Genomic DNA, 22,253 nt, shown 5'->3' on the forward strand with positions numbered 1-22,253 from the left:
AAAAATCAGACCAGAATATTAAGGCGGAAGCTAGAGAAATCGCATGGCTGAATAGGGATAAGGTTATGAAAGCTACCTCTAATGTGGAAAATCAAAAAAGTCAATCACACCAACAGGTTTTTATTGAGCATCTACTAAATGTTTGACACTATGTCATAATAGTTCTCTTTCAGCTTCCCTTTGCATTTTTCAAAAGCATACAGAGTAGAAAATTGGAAAACCCAGAAAAAAATGTTTTGACCAGATCATAAAGAAAACATCATAACCAGTAACCACCAAAAGGCAGGAGCTTTTACTGTTGATTTTCCCTCTTATCCCACCCTTACCTCACACTAATCATCTTTTCTGAATGCCAAAGACAATCTATTATTGACTAACATGAAGTCCATATGTGACAATGACGGAAATAAAACAGGGAAGGAAATGACTGAAGAAGTTTTAAATAGCTAGATGCCATCAAATCAGCATCTTGGGACTGGCATCTTGGAAAACTTTAAGAGCTTTCCATAAATAACAACAATAATAGCAGCTAATGTTTGTTGTATGCCATGGACTTACACAATATACTGGACACTGTGCTAGGTACTTTACACAAATTTACTTACTTACAAGTAAGAGACATTACTTTACAGATGAAGAAATGGCCTTTAGAAGTTAAAGGACTTCTCCAAGTTCACATTGCTTATAGAGGTATTTTCATTACTATTTGGGGTAATGCAAATAGTATTCCCTCCAACTCCAAACCAGGAAGGAGGAAAACAGATGGCTTTTTGAGAGTTAGACTGTAAAAATCAACACAGTCGAGCTTTCTCTTCTCCTTGGCTACCATGATACCATGTTATCCTCAAACCTCTATGGCTATTCTTTCTATCTTCAATTGGTAGAGGAAGAGGAAAAGCAGGTACTCTCTAAATGCTGAAACACGTAGGTTCTTGGTCCTGGACCCTCTTCTTGCTCCTCCTACTTTTTCCCCAGGCAATATTATTCAGGCATCCCATTCCATGGCTCCATAGAGCGATAGTTCTTAAAATTTTTAGTTTCAGGACCCCTTTACACTATTAAAAATTATTGAGGATTCCCAAGAGCTTTTGTTTATATGGGTGATATCTGTCAATATTTATCATATTAGAAATTAAAACAATTTTTTTTTTTTCTGAGATGGAGTTTTATGCTTGTTGCCCAGGCCTGGAGTGCAATGGCATGATCTTGGCTCACTGCAACCTCCGCCTCCAGGGTTCAAGCGATTCTCCTGCTTCAGCCTCCCAAGTTGCTAGGATTACGGGCATGCACAACCACAGCCAACTAATTGTAATTTTTGTATTTTTTTTTTTTTTTTTTTTTTTTTTTTTTGAGACGAGTCTGCTCTGCCACCCAGAGGCTGGGTTGCAGTGGCCGGATCTCAGCTCCTGCAAGTCCCGCCCTCTCCGGGTTCATGCATTCTCCTGTCTCAGCCTCCCGAGTAGCTGGACTACAGGCGCTCGCCTCATCGCCGGCCTAGTTTTGTATTTTTTAGTAGAGACGGGGTTTTCACGTATTAGCCAGGATGGTCCTCGATCTCCTGACTCATGATCCGCCCGTCTCGGCCTCCCAAAGTGCTGGGATTACAGGCTTGAGCACCGCGCCGCCAATTTTTTGTATTTTTTGTAGAGCTGGGGTTTCTCCATGTTGGGCAGGCTGGTCTTGAACTCCTGACCTCAGGTGATCTGCTCGTCTCAGCCTCCCTAAGTGCTGGGATTACAGGTGTGAGCCACTGAGCCCAGCAATTTTTTTTTATTTTTAAACAGGGTCTCACTCTGTCACCCAGGCTGGAGTGCAGTGGCACAATCACAGCTCACTGCAGCCTTAACCTCCTAGGCCCAAGTGATCTTCCCATTTTAGCCTCCTAAATAGTTGGGCCAAGTACACACCACCATGCTTGGCTAATTCATTTTTTAAAAAATTTTTAGTAGAGACAAGGTCTTGCTATGTTGCCCAGGCTGGCATATTATTAATTCGCTAAAAAACAACAATAAAAAACACATTTTAAATGAAATAACCGTATTTTCCAAGGCAAAGAATTTAATGAGAAGACTGGTGTTGTTTTACATTTTTGCAAACTTCTTTAACATATAGTTTAATGGAAGACCAGTAGATTCTCATCTGCTCTTATATTCAGCCCACTGCAATGTCATTTTTGGTTGAAGTATATGAAAAAAAATCCAGCCTCACAAAGAAGCTGGAATTGGAAGGAATATTTGAATAGCCTTTTTAGATAACTGTGTATATCTCTCTTTGATACTATGCCAAAACTCAACAAGTACTAAGTTCTTAAAGATTACAATGTGGTGGCCGGGCACGGTGGCTCAAGCCTGTAATCCCAGCACTTTGGGAGGCCGAGACGGGCGGATCACGAGGTCAGGAGATCGAGACCATCCTGGCTAACACGGTGAAACCCCGTCTCTACTAAAAAATACAAAAAAAAGTAGCCGGGCGAGGTGGCGGGCGCCTGTAGTCCCAGCTACTCGGGAGGCTGAGGCAGGAGAATGGCGTAAACCCGGGAGGCGGAGCTTGCAGTGAGCTGAGATCGGCCACTGCACTCCAGCCTGGGAGACACAGCGAGACTCCATCTCAAAAAAAAAAAAAAAAAAAAGATTACAATGTGGGCTAGGCACAGTAGTTCACACGTGTAATCCAAGCACTTTGGGCATTTGAGGCGGGTGAATGGCTTGAGCTCGCGAGTTTGAGACCAGCCTCGGCAACATGGTGAAACCCTGTCTCTACAAAAAAATACAAAAATTAGCTGGATGGTGGCATGTATCTGTAATCCCAGCTATTCAGGGGGCTGAGGCAGGAGGATCACTTGAGCCTGGGAAATTGAGGCTGTAGTGAGCCAAGATGGCACCACTGCATTCCAGCCTGGGCAACAATACAAGACACTGTTTCAAAAAAAAAAAAAAATTAGATTCAAAATGTGATCTTGGCTGGGTGAGGTGGCTCACGCCTGTATTCCCAGCACTTTGGGAGACCAAGGTGGGAGAACTGTTTGAGGTCAGGAATTGGAGATCAGCTTGGGCAACACAGCAAGACCCCAACTCTACCAAAAACAAACAAAAAAACAAACAAAAAAAACAAAACAAAAAAGACCCACAAAACACAAAACACATGATGCTGAGGAAGAAAAGAGAATGGAACTAACATTATGGAGTCTCTATGTCAGACACAATGAAAAAGCTGAATTTCTGGACCAAAGGTCTGGCCTATCCATGGACTGGACAGGACAAACTTGAACAAGTGTTTTGGTTTTGGCTTTTTTTTTTTTTAACATTTTATTATTTTATTTTAATTTTTAGAGACGAGGTCTTGCTATATTGCTCAGGCCTGGACTTGAACTCCTGGGCTCAAGCAATCCTCCTGTCTCAGCCTCCCAAATAGCTGGGACTATAGGCATGTGTCATTGAACCTGGCTTTCTTTTATTTTTTTCTTTTTTGAGAAAGAGTCTTGCTCTGTCATCCAGGCTAGAGTGCAGTGGCACTATCTTGGTTCACTGCAACTTCCGCCTCCTGGGTTTAAGCAATTCTCATGCCTTAGCCTCCCGAATAGCTGGGATTACAGGCATGCACCACCATGCCTGGCTAATTTTGTATTTTTAGTAAAGTTGGTATTTCACCATGTTGGCCAGGCTGGTCTCAAACTCCTGACCTCAAGTGATCCATCCTCTTTGACCTCCCAAAGTGCTGCAAATACAGGCATGAGCCAGTCATTTTTTAAAAATACCTATTCTCAGTCTACATCCCCATAGCAGTGCTTTGATGCTAAAATAAGAAAGTGTGTATGTTTGTGTGTGTGTGCATATAATACATTATGTGCATATGTATATGTATATGAAAACACTGTAAATTCTATATTACTGTATACAGGTAGGAATCTGTATTCACTGCCCAAGCCAATAGTAAAAATAGTGGTATGAAATTGAACAAACTTTTTTAAAGCACAAAGCAAATAATATGTCCAAAAAAATAATTTATACGTGACTATGTCAATAGCTGATCTTGATTCAGATTTAGTTGTCTATTGAAGGAGAAGTAACCGTCAGATATGGCCTGCAGAGAAACACTTGTTTATGCCTTGATAAGGCCAAGAGGATTTCTGCAGGCAGAGAATGGACAGCAGGTCATCTGCATCTAGGGTGTAAACTGGATCTCTTACCTGCAGTTCTGCTTCCAGGCCCAGCCGCCGGATAAAGGGGTCAGTGACATGATAGCGCCGCTCAAAACTCAGGGCACCCCGCTCCTAGCGGACAGAAACAAATTCTTGATTTCATCGATTCAATTAAATATGATTTATTATGTGCCTATTATATATCCAGCCCTTTCCTGGGCACCATAGGAGCTAAAGAAGACAATAAGGAACTGGCCTACAGGACTTTGTATTATTCTTGGACAAGGATTAAAGAAGAATAGAAGATAGTAAGTAGTATATAATTAAGCAGTAAGTGGTGCTGTTCAGTTTTTTTTTTTTTTTAAGAAAGCAAAAAATTTTAAAAGGAGAGAAGAAAAATTAGAAACAACAATGGGGAACAGTTCCATATTTAGGATGAACAGGGTAGGAATCATCTTTAGGACACACATTGCACACAAAGGGAAAAAAAAACCCTGCTGATTCCGTGCCTCTAGGAAATGGCCCCTGTCTTTGAGGACTACTCAGTCTAATGAAATCACACACAAAAAACTCCCACAAATGGACAAAGCTAAAAGGATTCAGGGGCTGGGCATGGTGGTTCATGCCTGTAATCCCAGTACTTTGGGAGCCAAGGAGGGCAGATCACCTGAGGTCAGGAATTCAAGACCAGCCTGGCCAACATGGTGTAACCCCATCTCTACTAAAAATACAAAATTAGCCAGGCATGGTGGCACGCGCCTGTAATCCCAGCTACTCGGGAGGCTGAGGCAGGAGAATCACTTGAACCTGGGAGGTGGAGGTTGCAGTAAGCCAAGATCATGCCATTGCACTCCCGCCTGGGCAACAAGAGCAAAACTCTGTCTCAAAAAATAAAATAAAATGAGAAAAGCGATCTAGGGATGCAGGGAAAAATACACAAATACACCAAGTACATGACTCATGTAGAGGCACATACTCAATCCTTCTAAATGGTGACCACAGCTTATACTGCATGCCACTTGATTTTTAAAAAATTTTTTAGTTAAAAATCTGTTTAGGCCAGGCATAGTGGCTCACACCTGTAATCCCAGCACTTTGGGAGGCCAAGGCGGGTGGATCACGAGGTCAGGAGATCAAGACCACCCTGACTAACATGGTGAAACCCCGTCTCTACTAAAAATACAAAAAATTAGCTGGACATGGTGACACGTGCCTGTAGTCCCAGCTACTTGGGAGGCTGAGGCAACAGAATTGCTTGAACCTGGGAGGCGGAGGTTGCAGTGAGCCGAGATCATACCTCTGCAACCCAGCCTGGGTAACAGAGCGTCCCAACGTCTCAAAAAAAAAAAAAATTTTTTTTAGTACTTTTTAGCACTTGTCAAAGAACTTTCTCAAGGTCAGTCTCCAAGCAGACAGCCATTATTATCATTTAACAACATAAAACTGAGGCACAGGAGGTAAAATGACTAAAGACCTATAGTTAGTTAATTAGGGCAGTGGTGAGATGAAGCTCCTGACTCCAGCTGGGGATTCTTACCAGAGCTGGAGCACATCATGCCTTGGTTTAATGTATTCCATTAAATCTCTATGGCTCCTTTACTGAGGGTGTCCCTGACAAAGCCTGGGGCTACTTCACTAACTGAACTTGACTGCCCAGTCATCCATTCATCTCACAGGTATCAGAGTGTCTTCTACATATAAACTGCAGAGGACAGGCTTTAGCACAGGAGAGCCTCAGAGAGAATACAAGCTGAACTGGGACTAATGCTCTCCCAGGATCTCTTACATATACAACTCGGCAGCTGGAGCAACATGAAGAAGTTATATTTACTCTTGTGCACCACCTGCCCAACACAAGAATGTGTATGTATCTGCACAACACATTGACAGCTCCCCTCCCTCGCCAGCCTGCATTAATCTCAGCAGCCCAGGCATAAGTATGTGGACAGAGTCTCCATGAAATCCACGTTCTTAGACAACACAAGATGGAGAGGAAGAGACCTTGATTCTAGTCCTGGGTCTGCCACTAACTAGCTATGTGACTTTTGGCAAGTCACAGACTGTAGATTTCAGTTTTTTCACCTGTAAAATCAATCCGTGGGAAAGAAAGGATCTCATGATCTGGTTCAGAAGTCTGGGCTGCTTACCTTGATCTGCCTACGGATGAGGTCTCTAGTTATGTTGACTTTTGCCATCTTTTCTTAATGGGTTCAACAGAAGGTAGCTATAAAAGGATCTTCAGGACTCCTGAGCATTCCAGCCAAGCCCAGGTCCACAAAATACACATTTAATTACCTGGGGAAAAAAAAATCATCAAACTTTGGAGGATGGAATAATAAGGTGGCTCCCAGGACCTAATTCCACCCCTAAAACAGCCCACCCAGTGAACTGGCCATTGCCTGTCATTTGCGGCACGGTGGGCTGGCCCTGCTCCATAGTGTTGAAAAACCTCTGGAATGAGTGAAGTCAGTGGAGAGAACAGTAGCACAGTCCCAAAAACCACTGAAACAAACATGGAAGGAATATGTTACACTTCATCAGAAAATGGCAGGTTGGGTGTAAGTATGAAGGATGATGGTAGCATATCCTTAAAGTTAGAACAAGGCAAAGCCAGAAAGACATCAAGTTTCACTTGCTCAGTAGGCATCTGTGGCAGCTCATCTGAACTTTTAGTTATGCTTCAAATCTCTGATCCTCAGCTTGGCTCTTCCCAAAACCAAATCAGTATCACAGACAGAACTCTCAAGCCTCTAACAGATTCACAGAATCAAACAGTGTAAAGGAAATGTAATGGTGACCATGTCCAAGACCCAACCTAACAAAGAAATCCTTCTTTAACATCCTGGTAGGGCTGGGCGCGGTGGCTCATGCCTGTAATCCCAGCACTTTGGGAGGCTGCGGTGGGCGGATCACGAGATCAGGAGATCGAGACCATCTTGGCTAACATGGTGAAACCCCATCTCTACCAAAAATACAAAAAAATAGCTGGGCGTGGTGGTGGGTGCCTGTAGTTCCAGCTACTCGGGAGGCTAAAGCAGGAAAATGGCATGAACCTGGGAGGCGGAGCTTGCAATGAGCCGAGATTGCGCCACTGCACTCCAGCCTGAATGACAGAGCAAGACTCTGTCTCAAAAAAACAAAAAACTGAAAAAACAAAAAACAAAACAAAACAAAAAAACATCCTGGTAGGTAGGCTTTTAGTTTCACTCCTCTTTTTTTCCTTTTTTGAGACAGGGTCTCACTCTGTCACCCAGGCTGCAGTGCAGTGGCATGATCATGGCTCACTGTAGCCTCAACTTCCAAGGCTCAAGTGATCCTCTCATCTCAGCCTCCTGAGTAGCTGAGATCACAGGTGCACACCACCCCTCCCAGCTAAGTTTTTCTCTTTCTTTCTTTTTTGTAGAGATGAAATCTCGCCATCTTGCTGAAGCTGGTATTGAAATTCCAGGCTCAAGAGATCTGTCTACCTCAGCTTTCCAAAGTGCTGGGATTACAGGTATGAGCCACTGTGCTGGCCTAGCCTTACCACTTGTTGAAGCAACCTATTCCTGTGTTATACAACTCTGATTGTTAAAAATAATAAGCAATCCTATTTCTGAGGATTTGTCACAAGAAAAAGAAAAGTCAGGTGTGGTGGTGCACTGCTGTGCACCTATAGTCCCAACTACTCAGGAGGCTGAGACAGGAGAATCACTTGAGCCCAGGAGTTCAAGTCCTGCTTGGGCAATATAGCGAGACTCTGTCTCTAAAAAAGAACAACAATTTTATCATAAGAAAATTCAAAATATGGCTTGGCACAGTGGCTCAAGCCTGTAATCCCAGCACTTTAGGAGGTTGAGGTGGGAGGACTGCTTGAAGCCAGGTATTAGAGACCAGTCTGGGCAGCAAAGTGAGACCTTATCTACATTAAAAAAAAAAAAAAAAGTTGGATATGGTGGCATGCGTCTGTAGTCCCAGCTACTCAGGAGGCTGAGGTGGGAAGATCACTTGAGCCTGGGGGTTTGAGGCTGCAGTGAGCTATGATGACACCACTGCACTCCTGCCTGGGTGACAGAACAAGACCCTGTCTCTAAACAAATGAAAAATAAGTAAAATAATAGAAAAAAAACAATAGTTCTCTTTGGGTAATGATATGACTTTTCTACTTTTAATATTTTCAAAATTGTTCTATAAAAACACACTAATTTTGTAATCAGATTTAAAAATACTAGACTTTCAAGGAAAGTTCTGCCTCCTGTCATTTTCACCTTTTAGTCCAGGTTCCACCTCTGAAGCCACTCAGAAGTTTAGTCTTTCTTCCCAATGATGGCCCTTTGCACTCGGAAGATGGCTCTCCACCAGTTCTCTCTGCCAACCGTGCCAGTCATTAGGACTTCACAAGGCTACTTTTCAGTCCCTCACCAGTTGGCCTTCTGCAGATTCCTAGCACACCCTCCTGAAATCACATTTTTCACCTGATCTGTGAGCAGGCTCCTTCCTTTCCTCTGTCATTTAACCACAAAAGAAAACTCGACACCTAAACATTATGTTATTGCAGATCTTGTTTTCCTTTAGTGCTAGGCATGCAGTAGGACAATAAAAAAAAAAACTTGCTGCCAAATTAGATGTTCTCATTCAGCCCGAGTTCTTTGGGGCTAATGTCTCCATGATCAATTTTGGGATAACAAGCTCTTTCTTTCCTTTATTTCCTTCCATTCTTTCCTTCCTTCCTTCCCTCCCTCCCTCCCTTCCTTTTTCTTTCCTTCCTTTTCTTTTCTTTTTTTTTTTGGCAGAGTCTTGCTCTGTTGCTCAGGCTGGAGTGCAGGGACACGATCTCGGTTCACTGCAACCTCTGCCTCCCGGATTCAAGTGATTCTCATGCCTCAGCTTCCCAAGTAGCTGGGACTACAGGCACCTGCCACCAAGCCAGGCTAATTTTTGTATTTTTAGCAGAGGCAGGGTTTCACCACGTGATCTCAAACTCCCAACCTCAGGTGATCCGCCCGCCTCAGCCTCCGAAAGCGCTGAGATTACAGGTGTGAGCCACCGTGCCCGGCCATTTTTTCTTTTTTAAATTGAGATGGGGCCTCATTATGTTGCCCAGGCTGTCTTGAATTCCTGGGCTCAAGCAACTCTCCCACCTCGGCCTCCCAAAGTGCTGGGATTTACAGGCATGAGACACCGTGCTTGGCAGGATCATAAGCTCTTAAAAAGACAAGAACTGCCAGGCACGGTGGCTTATGCCTGTAATCTCAGCACTCTGGGAGGCTGAGATGGGTGGATCATGAGGTCAGGAGTTTGAGACCAGCCTGGCCAATATGGTGAAACCCCGTCTCTACTAAAAACACAAAAATTAGCCACGTGTGGTGGCACATGCCTGTAGTCCCAGCTACTCAGGAGGCTGAGGCAGGAGAATCACTTGTACCCGGGAGGCGGAGGTTGCAGTGAGCCTAGTCTGTACTACTGCACTCCAGCCTGGGCGACAGAGCAAGACTCTCAAAAAGAAAAAACAAACAAACAAACAAAACAGGCAAGAACCTTCCCTTACAACATGAAGCCATTCAGCATTGCCATCTTAGTGTCATTACCAGGGAGATATGGCAGTCGCTGGCATTTTTAAGGTTAAGCATCAAGAACACCAGGAATACCAGTTGACAACTATAGTTTCATGATGATTTTTGCAGGGGTCTTTGGCCATCAAATTAAAAATGTGAATTTGGACAAATTAATGTAAGCTAAACACTAGCCGGAAATGGCATCTATAACTCTGCTTTGTGATATACTGGTCCAAGCCAAACAACAATAATTTCCCCCACAGTCACGAAGAATATGAGGTGAGGATTACATTGGAAATAACACCAAGGAAGTGAGTGTATCTGGTGTTAAGTAAAAAGAGTTGTGTGGCCTTGAGTCTTTTAATCTTTCCAAGTAGGCACTCACACCTGTGACTCACAGGCATAGGATGCATTGGAACACCCACTCACAGGGTTATGTACGCTTCACCTGAAAAAGGCTCATTCCTTACCCCTAAATACCCTTTTCCTTGGAAGACTGCTGTGGAGGTCAAATGAAACAATGTAAGTCAAAAGGCTTTTCTTTTAACAATATAAATGTTTTTATTTGCTAAGAAAAATATGTTGTCAAGTATTAAGCACTTACTACGTGTCAGGCATTGTGCTAAGGGTTTTATAGTCATTCATTCAACAAATGAACATAAGGAGCTTTTACTATATGCCAGGTGCTGTTCCTGGCACAGAATGAAGGGATGTATCAATGTGCAAAACAGGCAATGTCCTTGCTCTCATGGTACCGACATTCTGGCAGGAGCGGACAGACAATAAACAATGAAATAAATAAAAATAAGAAAATATCCAGCAGTGGAAAGTGCTATGATGACAATAACACAAGCTGAAGTGACAATGACTGGGGAGCTACTTTTAGACTTCAGGTCAAAGAAACTGTAGTGGACATTTGTCGAATTTTCTGGCTTCTCAGCATTTGAACCCTTCTTATATTTTGGAATTCCCCTTCTGAGTCTAGTGGGAAGCAGAGCCCCTTACCACTATAAAGTGAGAAAGAAGGTGACTGAGATTCTCTTTCTGAGGCCACTTGCAGCTACAGTGTGATACATGGCACACGCTATGCCAACCAGACACATCACCCCTAAACCTTGAACTGGAATCTAGTATCTCAGAGTCAGAGGACCACAGAGAATCCACCTGGAGTGCGGCAAGGGGTGGCCACAGCGGCCATTAAGTCCAGTGCAGCACGTGGTGTTAGCTGTGTAAGTAGTGGTGGCAACAGTGTGTTCATCAGGCTGAGTCTATGAATGCTTTTGGTTGTGGGTCCTGCCTGCTGCCCAGTTTCTCTTGTTCTAGCATTCTTCAAGCATGACTCTATGACCTTCCCTGATGTTTTGTGAATTTCGTTAATATCTTTTCAGTAATCAGCCAGAGTTGGTTTCCGTTGCATACAACTACAAATCCTGCCTGATATAGAGGGGTTCTCCAAGACGACGACATTTAGGCTGAAACATGAACGTCAAGAAGCAGCAAAGAACTGGGGGAAAACCACTTCCACGGAGAGAGTGCTAAGACCACAGAAGAGTGTTTCAAAAAGTTTTGGCCGGGTGCGGTGGTTCACGCCTGTAATCCCAGCACTTTGGGAGGCTGAGATGGGCGGATCAACTGATGTCAGGAGTTCGAGACCAGCCCGGCCAACATGGTGAAACCCCATCTCTACTAAAAATACAAAAATTAGCTGCATGTGGTGGAGCATGCCTGTAATCCCAGCTACTCAGGAGGCTGAGGCAGGAGAATCGCTTGAACCTGGGAGGCAGAGGTTGCAGGGAGCTGAGATCGCGCCACTGCACACCAGCCTGGGCGACAGAGCGAGACTCCACCTCAGGAAAAAAGTTTTGTGGGCTGGTCCAAAGGTACCAAGTTATCTCAACTGATTATTCACAGTTATAGATTGAACTCCTGTTCTACTCTTTCCCCTCTTTTCACTACTGCACTTGAATTGTCTTAAAAAAAGCTTATAGGGTAGATGCTCTTACTGTCACAATTTTACATATAAGGAAACATATTCATAAGACATGCAACAATTTTCACAATGTTACACAGCTAAAACTGGAGCTGGAACACGAACTCAAACCCAGGGCCATGTGATTCCAAAGTCCATTCTCTTGACAACTATGGTAAGTAATTTCCTAGCATAGCGATCGCTATGAGAACCCACCAAAAGAGCCCACTAAATTGCCATAACTTATTCATTAATTTTCTTAAAACATTAACTGGGTATTTACCTAGCACCAAGTGCTGTGATAACAAGGAGGAATAATGAGATGAAATACACATACTAAGAGAGCTCAGTATCAAAGACAAGGGGTTTTTAGCTAAGACTAGTGTGTGGCTTGGAAATACCAAAAGGAACAAGAGTTGGGGGGAAAAGAGAAACCAGACAAGCAGGAAACCACAATTCAGGTAAATGGTAAAATGGAAGTTGGGATCAAACTGATAGACAGGTTTAAAAAAAAAACAAAATGTCAAAATTTGGCTAGGCACAGTGGCTCACGCCCGTAATCTCAGCACTTTGGGAGACCAAGGTAGGCAGATCACCTGAGGTCGGGAGTTCAAGACCAGCCTGGCCAACATGGTGAAACCATGTCTCTACTAAAAATGCAAAAAAATTAGCCAGGTGTGGTGGTGCACACCTGTAATCCCAGCTACTGGGGAGGCTGAGGCAGGAGAATCATTTTCACCCGGGAGGCAGAGGTTGCAGTGAGCCGAGATCGCACCATTGCATTCCACCCTGGATGATACAGCAAAACTCCATCTCAAAAAAAAAAAGTCAAAATACAACTGATGTCTAGTTAGCATTTTTTTTCTTTTCTTTTTTTTTTAGATAGACTCTCACTCCATCACCCATGCTGGAGTGTAGTGGCGTGATCTCAGCTCACTGCAACCACTGCCTCTCAGGTTCAAGTGGTTCTCATGCCTCAGCCTTCCAAGTAGCTGAGATTACAGGCGTGCATCACCACATTTGGCTATTTTTTTATGTACTTTTTGTAGAGATAGGGTTTCGCCATGTTGGTCAGGCTGATCTTGAACTCCTGACCTCAAATGATCCAACTGCCTCCATTCCCCAAGTGCTGGGATTACAGGCGTGAGCTACCACGCCTGGCCTGGTTAGCATTCTGGTGAATATTTCTGCTCCCATCATGAGAAGAAATGATAGCATACTGGTAGAGAGCTCATCTTGGAGCGTGCCTATCTTCTCTTCTCTCAAGAAAAATAGGGATTCAGTGCCTTTCCACAAACTTTTACAGGCAGACAAACATAACTAGAAACACTTCATTTTAAAATCTTTTTTTTTTTTTTAAACTGGAAACACTTCTAAGTAGAGATTATTTAAAAGGTTCACATCAGGAAGGAAATACCCTTAAATCTACCAAGGAGCATAACAAGTTTCACACTTCAGTCCAAAAGTCTCTCAAACACAAATAATCAGATCAATAAATCAATAGTTATCTGAGGATGAGAAGATTTAATCATGATCAAATTTTAAAAGCATTATTTTAAGGAGGGCTTTGAGCTCAACTATAAAATGACATGAATGAGAGATTTGGAATTGACACAATAAAGTTACACATATGATTAAACACTAGAAAAGACTACATCAAGGGGATTTCTATCTGGTGCAGCATGCAAATTACATAATGTTCAGTTCTGCTAAGAGGCAAAAAGGCTGAAATTAGTGACTTTAAGAATTCATAAAATAGGCCGGGCGCGGTGGCTCACGCCTGTAATCCCAGCACTTTGGGAGGCTGAGGCGAGCGGATCATGAGGTCAGGAGATCGAGACCATCCCGGCTAACACGGTGAAACCCCGTCTCTACTAAAAATACAAAAAATTAGCCGGGCGTGGTGGTGCGCACCTGTAGTCCCAGCTACTTGGAGGCTGAAGCAGGAGAATGGCGTGAACCCGGGAGGCGGAGCTTGCAGTGAGCCGAGATCGCACCACTGCACTCCAGCTTAGGTGACAAAGCGAGACTCCGTCTCAAAAAAAAAAAAAAAAAAAAAAAAAAAAAAAAGAATTCATAAAATAAAATTTTCAATGCCTGTTATGCCAGGCACTGTGATAAACTTTGAAAATATAGCAGATGACTGAAAGTGGTGGCTCACATCTATAATCCTAGCATTTTGGGAGGCAGAGGTGGGAAGATCTCTTGAGGTCAGGACTTCAAGACCAGCCTAAACAACACAGCAAGACCTTGTCTCTTAAAAAAAAAAAGAAGAAGAAGAAGAAGAAGAAGAAGAAGAAGAAGAAGAAGAAGAAGAAGAAGAAGAAGAAGAAAAGAAATGCAACAGAGAGGAGGCTGGGCGCTGTGGCTCACGCCTGTAATCCCAGCACTTTGGGAGGCCAAGGTGGGCAGATCATGAGTCAGGAGATCGAGACCATCCTCGCTAACACAGTGAAACACTGTCTCTACTAAAAATACAAAAAATTAGCCAGGTGTGGTGGCAGGCACCTGTAGTGCCAGCTACTCGGGAGGCTGAGGCAGGAGAATCACTTGAACACAGGAGGCGGAGGTTGCAATGAGCCAAGATCGCACCACTGCACTCCAGCCTGGATGACAGAATGAGACTCTGTCTCAAAAAAAAAGAAAGAAAGAAAGAAAAGAAAGAAAAGAAAGAAAAGAAAGAAAAGAAAGAAAGGAAAGAAAGAAAGAAAGAAAGAAAGAAAGAAAGAAAGAAAGAGAGAGAAAGAGAAAGAAAGAAAAAGAAATACAGCAGAGACTAAGCCAAACACAGATACTTCTCTTCAAAGACACACAATAGGCCGGGCATGGTGGCTCACGCCTGTAATCCCAGCACTTTTGGAGGCCGAGGCAGGTAGATCACCTGAGGTCAGGAGTCCGAGACCAGCCTGGCCAACATGGTGGAACCTCGTCTCTACCAAAAATACAAAAATTTGCCAGGTGTACTGTCGGGCGCCTGTAGTCCCAACTACTCGGGAGGCCGAAGGAGAATTACTTGAACCCAGGAGGTGGAGGTTGCAGTGAGGAGAGATCATACCACTGCACTCCAGACTGGGTGACAGAGTGAGATTCGGTCTCAAAAAAAACAAAACGAAACAAAAAACAAAGACAGGCAATACAGTTGTCCTTCACTGACTACAAGGTCATTGTAATCAGAGTACCATAAAGAGACTAAAAAAGGGAAATGTAACCAAAGGACCAAAAGAAATAGGTAGGACACTAAATTCAGAAAGAACTCAGGCTGGGCGCGGTGGCTCACACCTACAATCCCAGCACTTTGGGAGGCCAAGGCAGGCGGAACACAAGGTCAGGAGATTGAGACCATCCTGGCTAACATGGCAAAACCCCATCTTTACTAAAAATACAAAAAATTAGCCGGACATGGTGGTGGGTGCCTGTAGTCCCAGCTACTCAGGAGGCTGAGGCAGGAGAATGGCGTGAAACTGGGAGGCGGAGCTTGCAGTGAGTCGAGATTGAGCCACTGCACTCTAGCCTGGCTGACAGAGCAAGACTCCGTCTCAAAAAAAAAAAAAATTCTGAAAGAACAACATGAATTAATAAGTTAAACCTTCTTTATACTCATTTGTTCCTACATCTTAGAAGCACAAAAATGACAATGAGGGAAATGAACTAAACACATCATAGTAGAATAAGAAAGACAACTTGAAAAACCATAATGGAAAAAAGGGACCACAGGGACCGTAGCAGACCACGAGTAACTTTTTCTTTTTTCTTTTTGTGAGACGGAGTCTCACTCTGTCACCCAGGCTGGAGTGTAGTGGTGCAATCTCAGCTCACTGCAGCCTCCACCTCCTGGGTTCAAGCAATTCTCATGCCTCTGCCTCCCGAGTAGCTGGGATTACAGGCATGAACCACCGAGCCTGGCTAATTTTTGTTATTTGTTGTAGAAAAAGGGTTTCACCATGTTGCCCAGGCTGGTCTCGAATGCCTGGCCTCAAGTAATCTGCCTGCCTCAGCCTCCCAAAGTGCTGAGATGCGCCTGGGCACAAGTAACCTTTAATGTGTATTCTTCATTCTAAGAAGAGCACAGTTAACAATATACCCTGATTTGCATACTTGAAGCTCTAATAACATTAATGGATAATTTGTCTGCAGAATATGAAAGCTCAACAAAAACTTTCTCTAGCTAGAGGACAAAGGTTTTTTAATTTTATTTTTCTTATTTGAGACAGGATCTCGCTCAGTCGCCTAGGCTGGAGTGCAGTGGTGCAATCACTGCATCACTGTACTCTAGCCTAGACCTCCCCAGTTCAAGTAATCCTGCCATCTCACTCTCCTGAGTAGCTGGGACCCACATGTGTGTGCCACCATGCCCAGCTAATTTTTTATAGAGACATGACCTCACCATGCTGCCCAGGCTGGTCTCCAACTCCTGGGCTCAAGCAATCCTCCCATCTCAGCCTCCCAAAGTGCTAGGATTACAGGCATGAGCCACCACACCTGGCAGGTTTATTTTTTTATTTTTGAGACAGAGTCTTGCTCTATTGCCCAGGCTGGAGTGCAGTGGCATGATCTTGGCTCACTGTAGCCTCTGCCTCCCGGGTTCAAGCAATTCTCCTGCCTCAGCCTCCCGAGTAGCTGGGATTACAGGTGCCTCCCACCAAACCCAGCTAATTTTTGTATTTTTAGTAGAGACGAGGTTTCACCATGGTGGCCAGGCTGACACACCTGGCAGGTTTTGATTTTAATAGAGGCAGGGTCTTACTCTATCACCACTATACAGTGGTGCAATCATAGCATACTATAACCTTGAACTCCTGGGCTCACACAACCCTTCTTCCTACCTCAGACTCCCAAGTAGCTAGGACTACAGGCATGCGCCACCATTCCCAGCTAATTATTATTTTTTTCTAAATTCAGGGTCTTGCTATGTTGCCCAGGTTGGTCTCGACTGCGTGGCTAGCTTCAAGATATCCTCCTGCTTCAGCTCCCCAAAGTGCTGTAATGACAGGCATGAAGCACTGTGCCCAGGCCCATAGGTCTACTATAAGTTAGGATATTGTGGACCAGCTCTAGTAAATACTCAATGAATTAAAGAGAAAGCAAGCAGCTGATTTCTGGGAGCTGGGATTATGAAAAATGTAAAAATACTTAAGGTACAGAAGAAAACACAAGACATAATGTTACAAAGAAAATATGTGTTGCTATGCAGATGTTACACCTCCCAAAAGGTATTCTATTCCTGGAGCTCTAAAATGTCTAGCATATCACCATGTAACCCCATCATTTCTACAAAGTTTTAACTCAGGCTACTGGAAAACTTTCTTCTATAAGCCTCTATCTCTATGATTTTAAAGGATACTAACAAGAAAATAAAAGTCTGGCTAGGTGTGGTTGCTCACACCTATAATCCCAGCCTTTTGGGAGGCTGAGGCGGGCAGATCACCTGTGGTCAGGAGTTCGAGACCAGCCTGGCCAATATGATGAAACACTGTCTCTACTTAAAAAAAAAAAAAAAAAAAAAAAGATTAGCCAGGAGTAGTGGCGCACACCAGTAATCCCAGCTACTAGGGAGGCTGAGGCAGGAGAATTGCTTGAACCTGGGAGGCAGAGGTTGCAGTGGGCCAAGATCACACCACTGCACTCCAGCCTGGGTCACAGAGTGAGACTGTCTCAAAAAAAAAAAAAAAAAAAAAAAAAAAAAGTCAATTAACAGCTCGATTTGGAGGAATTAGTCTAATCATAATGCCAAGGTGATCAGTAATACCTGAATGACTTAAAACAAAGTACATTTGTGAAGATCACTCATCTAGAACCCAGAATTGAATGGTAATACCCAAATATGAAGAACCACCCCTTTCATGTGTGCTATAGTCTTTTGATTGGCTCTGGATAATGTAGCAGAAAGAAAAAAACATATAATACTTAGGCACCTGGGCCTGAGTTCCAGCTTCCCCCTCAGTGTGCCAATTAGTACCTATGCAGGGAAGTTACTTAAATTTTCTGAGTTTCAATTTCCTCATTTGTAAAATGGGGATGCTAACACCTACTTTAATGGGTTGTTGTGAATACATGATAAAATATATATGAAAATACAGAACAGGGCCGGGTGTGGTGACTCACGCCTGTAATCCCAACACTTTGGGATGCTGAGGTGGGTGGATCACCCAAGGTTAGGAATTTGAGACCAGCCTGGTCAACACGGCAAAACCCCGTTTCTACTAAACATACAAAGCTACTTGGGAGGCTGAGGCAGGAGAATCGCTTTAACCTGGGAGGCGGAGGTTGCAGTAAGACGAGATTGCACCACTGCACTCCAGCCTAGGGGATACAGCAAGACTCTGTCTCAAAAAAAAAAAAAAAAAAAAGATAGTACATAACAGTATCTGGATTGTAGTAGGTGCTCAACAAATGTCAGCCAAATTTGAATTCTACTAAAACCTGGTAACCCCTGTTATATTTGCTCAGTAGCATGGATTATAACATGTCCCCCCTAATTTCCCTACCAAAGATGAAGCTGACAAGGAGTATTTCATTGTAGGACAGAGGAGGCAGACTATGGATGTCTTTATCACGTATTAGGTTTGAAATGCAAAATCAGAAGGAAAATCGTGACTTTGTTAAAAGTGAAGAAACACCACACTGTGCGAGAATGTATTTATAGCAAGGCCAGGTGCACTGGCTCACACCTGTAATCCCAGCACTTTGAGAGGCCAAGGAGGAGGATCACGTGAGGCCAAGAATTTAAGACCAGGCTGGGCAACAGAGCAAAATCCTGTCTACAAAAAATAAAATTAGCCAGGTGTGGTGGCCATGCATCCATAGCCCTAGCTACTCAGGAGGCTGAGGCAGAAGGATTGCTTGAATCCAGGAGTTTGAAGTTACGATGAGTTATGATCAGGCCACTCCAGCCTTAGTGAGACAGAGATCCAGTCTCAAAAAAAAAAAAGTTTAGAGCAGCATTATTCATAATAGCCAAAAGGTGGAAACATCCATCAATTGATAAACAGGTAAATAAAATGTAGCATATCCATACAATGGAGTGTTATTTGGCCATAAGAAGGAATGAAGTACTGATACATGCTACAACATAGATGAACTCTGAAAACATTATGCCAAGTGAAAGAAGCCTACATATTGCATAATTCCATTTATATAAAGTAGAACAAAATAGAATAGAAATAGGAAGTAGATTAATGGTTGCTTAGGGCTGAAGGGAATTGGGGGATAGAGAAGTGACAGCTAAAGGATATGAAGGATATGGCTTTTTTTTTTTTTTTTTTGAGAGAGAGAGTCTCACTCTGTTGCCCAGGCTGGAGTGTAGTGGTGTCATCTCGGCTCACTACAGCTTTTGCCTCTCAGGTTCAAGGGATTCTCATGCCTCAGCCTCCAGAGTAGCTGAGATTACAGGCATGTGCCACCACACTCCGCTAATTTTTCGTATTTTTAGTAGAGATGGGGTTTCGCCATGTTGGCTAAGCTTGTCTTGAGCTACTGGCCTCAACTGATCTGCCTGCCTCAGCCTCCCAAAAGTGGTGGAATTAACAGGTGTGAGCCACTGAGCCCGGCCAGGATATGGTTTCTTTTTTAAAAATTTAAGGCTCAGTGCAGTGGCTCAAGTCTGCAATCCCAGCACTTTGGGAGACCAATGTGGGAAGATTGCTTGAGCCCAGGAGTTTGGGACCAGCTGGGAAACATGGTGAAACCCTGTCTCTATAAAAAGTTAAAAAATTAGCTGGGTTCGGTGGCGCACCTACAGTCCCAGCTACTTGGGAGGCTGAGGTGGGAGGAACGCTTGAGCCCAGGAGTTTTCGGCTATAGTGACCCAAGATCACACCACCGCACTCCAGCCTGGGTGACAGGGCAAGCCTCTGAATCAAAAAAAAAAATTTTTTTTTAAGTGAAATTCACAAAAGATGAAATTAATCATTTTAAAGTGTATCATTAACAAGTAACCTACAAGCCTGTAATCCCAGCACTTTGGGAGGCCGAGACGGGTGGATCACGAGGTCAGGAGATCGAGACCATCCTGGCTAATACGGTGAAACCCCGTCTCTACTAAAAAATACAAAAAACTAGCCGGGCGACGAGGCGGGCGCCTGTAGTCCCAGCTACTCGGGAGGCTGAGACAGGAGAATGGCGTGAACCCGGGAGGCGGAGCTTGCAGTGAGCTGAGAGCCGGCCACTGCACTCCAGCCTGGGCGGCAGAGCAAGACTCCGTTCAAAAAAAAAAAAAAAAAACAAGTAACCTACAGAACGGGAGAAAGTATTTGCAAACTATGCATCTGACAAAGGTCTAATATCCAGCATGTATAAGGAACTAAAATTTATAAGAAAAAAGCAATCCCATTAAGTGGGCAAAGGACATGAATAGACACTTTTCAAATCAAAACAAGATAAGCCAGCCAACATGCATAATGCAAAAAAAGCTCAAGTGGCCGGGGCCCGGTGCTCCAGGGCCTGTAATCCCAGCATTTGGGAGTGCGAGATGGGCGGATCACGGATGGTCAGGAGATCGAGATCATCCTGGGCCTAACACGCGGTGAAAACCCCGTTCTACAAAAATATTACAAAAAAACTAGGGGGGCCGGGCGATGTGGCGGGCGCCTGGTAGTCCCAGTTACTCGGGAGGTGAGGCAGCGAATGCGTGAAACCTGGGAGGCGGGAGCGTGCAGTAAAGCTGAGATCCATGCCTGCACTCCAGGGCCTGGGCGACAGAGCCAGACTCCTCTCAAAAAAAAAAAAAAAAAAAAAAGCTCAAGTATCACTGATCATTAGAGAAATTGCAAGTCAAACCACAAGAGAATTACATCTCTAATAGTCAGATGGCTATTATCAAAAAAGGTCAAAAAAATAACTGGCGAGGCTGCAGAGAAAAGGCAACCTGTTTACACTGTTAGTGGGGTGTAAATTAGGGTTCACCCATTGTGGAAAGCAGTGTGAGATTCCTCAAAGAGCTAAAAAACAGAACTACCATTGCCCCAGCAAATCCTATTACTGCGGTTATATACCCAAAGGAATATAAATCGTTTCACATAGACACATGGCACTGTGCAGTATGTTCATTGTGGCACTATTCACAAATTTGCCGAAATGACATAGACATCACCTAAGTGCTCATCAACGGCAGATGGGTAGTAAAGAAGAATGTGCGTACAGGCCAAGGCACCGGTGGTACCCCCCTGTAATCCCAGCACTCTTGGGAGGGCCGGAGGGGGTGGATCCTGAGTTCAGGAGCTCAAGACCGGCCTGGCAATCGTGAAACCCCGTCTCTTACTAAAATACAAATTTAGGCAGGCATGGGTCAGGGGGCCTATATTCCAGCTACTTGGGAGGCTGTAAGCAGGAGTCACTTGCAATCCAGGAGGCAGAGGTTGCAGTGAGCTGAGACTGCGCCATTGCTACTCCAGCCTGGGGCAAAAAGAGCGAAACTCCATTTTCACAACAAAAAAAAAAAAAAAGAAAGAAGGAACATGTGATACCTGTACACCATGGATGGACCATGCAGCCCATAAAGAAAAAAAAGGGGAAAAAAAAATTTGAAGATCATGCTCCTTTGCAGGAACATGGGGATGGAGCTTGAGGCCATTATCCTCAGCAAACTAAGCAGAAAACAGAAAAACAAATACAGCGTGTTCTCATGCTTGTAAGGAAAGCTTAAAGGATGAGACCTTCATGGACACAAGAAGGGAACAACGACACTGGACCTACTTTGAGGTTGGAGGTGGGAAAGGGAGGAGGATCAGAAAAATAGCTATTGGCGTACTAGGCTTAGTATCCGAGGTAACGAATTATCTGCACAACAAACCACCATGACATGAGTTATACCTATATAAAAAAACTGCACAAGGCTGGGGCGCGGTTGGGGGGCTCACACCTGTAATCTAGCATTGGGGCCTGGGCAGGGCCACGAGGTCAGGAGGTCTCGAGCCCAACCTGGCCAACATGGTGAACCCTCATCCTATACTAAAAATGTAGACCGGGCGGTGGCCTCAAGCTGTAATCCAGCACTTTGGGGAGGCCGAGACGGGCGGTCACGAGGTCAGGAGAATCAAGGGACCATCTGGGCTAAACACTGGGAAACCCTGTCTTACTAAAAAATACAAAAAAACTAGCCAGGCTGAGGTGGCAGGATCCTATTAGTCCCAGTATGGAGGCTGAGGCAGAGAATGGTGGGATACCGGGAGCGGAGTTGCAGTGGAGCTGATGATCCGGCACGCACTCCAGCTGGGCGACAGGGCGAGACTCCGTCTCAAAAAAAAAAAAAAAAATACAAAAATTAGGGGCATGGTGGCAGGTGCCTTAATCCCAGCAACTCAAGAGGCTGGGGCAGAAGAATCGCTTAAACCCAGGAGGCAGGGGTTGCAGTGAGCAGAGATCGTGTCACTGCACTCCAGCCTGGGCAACAGAGGGAGACGGTCTCAAAATAAATAAATAAATAAATAAAATAATAATGCAGAAACAGGCTGGGTGCAGTGGCTCATGTCTGTAATCCCAGCACTTTGGGAGGCCAAAGCAGGAGGATTACTTAGGCCCAGGAGTTTGAGGCTGCAGTGAGCTATGTTTGTGGCACTGAACTCCAGGCTGGGCGACAGAGTGAGACCCTATTTCAAAAAAAAAAAAAAAGACCAGG

General features: G+C 44.1%; 1 protein-coding gene across 1 annotated transcript in view; it reads right to left on the reverse strand.

The window, feature by feature from the left end:
- WDTC1 (WD and tetratricopeptide repeats 1) overlaps window positions 1-22,253 on the reverse strand; it is an 82,338-nt gene that overhangs the window by 47,691 nt on the left and 12,394 nt on the right. The window contains exons 2-3 of the mRNA XM_017856335.1: window positions 6,286-6,433; window positions 4,187-4,270 (exon numbers count right to left, since the gene is read on the reverse strand). Of these exons, the coding sequence (XP_017711824.1) occupies window positions 4,187-4,270; window positions 6,286-6,333 (132 nt within the window). The 5' untranslated portion in view covers window positions 6,334-6,433. The remainder of the gene's footprint in view (window positions 1-4,186; window positions 4,271-6,285; window positions 6,434-22,253) is intronic.

The sequence above is a fragment of the Rhinopithecus bieti genome, unplaced genomic scaffold (assembly GCF_001698545.2).
Source record: "Rhinopithecus bieti isolate Rb0 unplaced genomic scaffold, ASM169854v2 scaffold_41082, whole genome shotgun sequence".
Classification (NCBI taxonomy): Eukaryota; Metazoa; Chordata; class Mammalia; order Primates; family Cercopithecidae; genus Rhinopithecus; species Rhinopithecus bieti.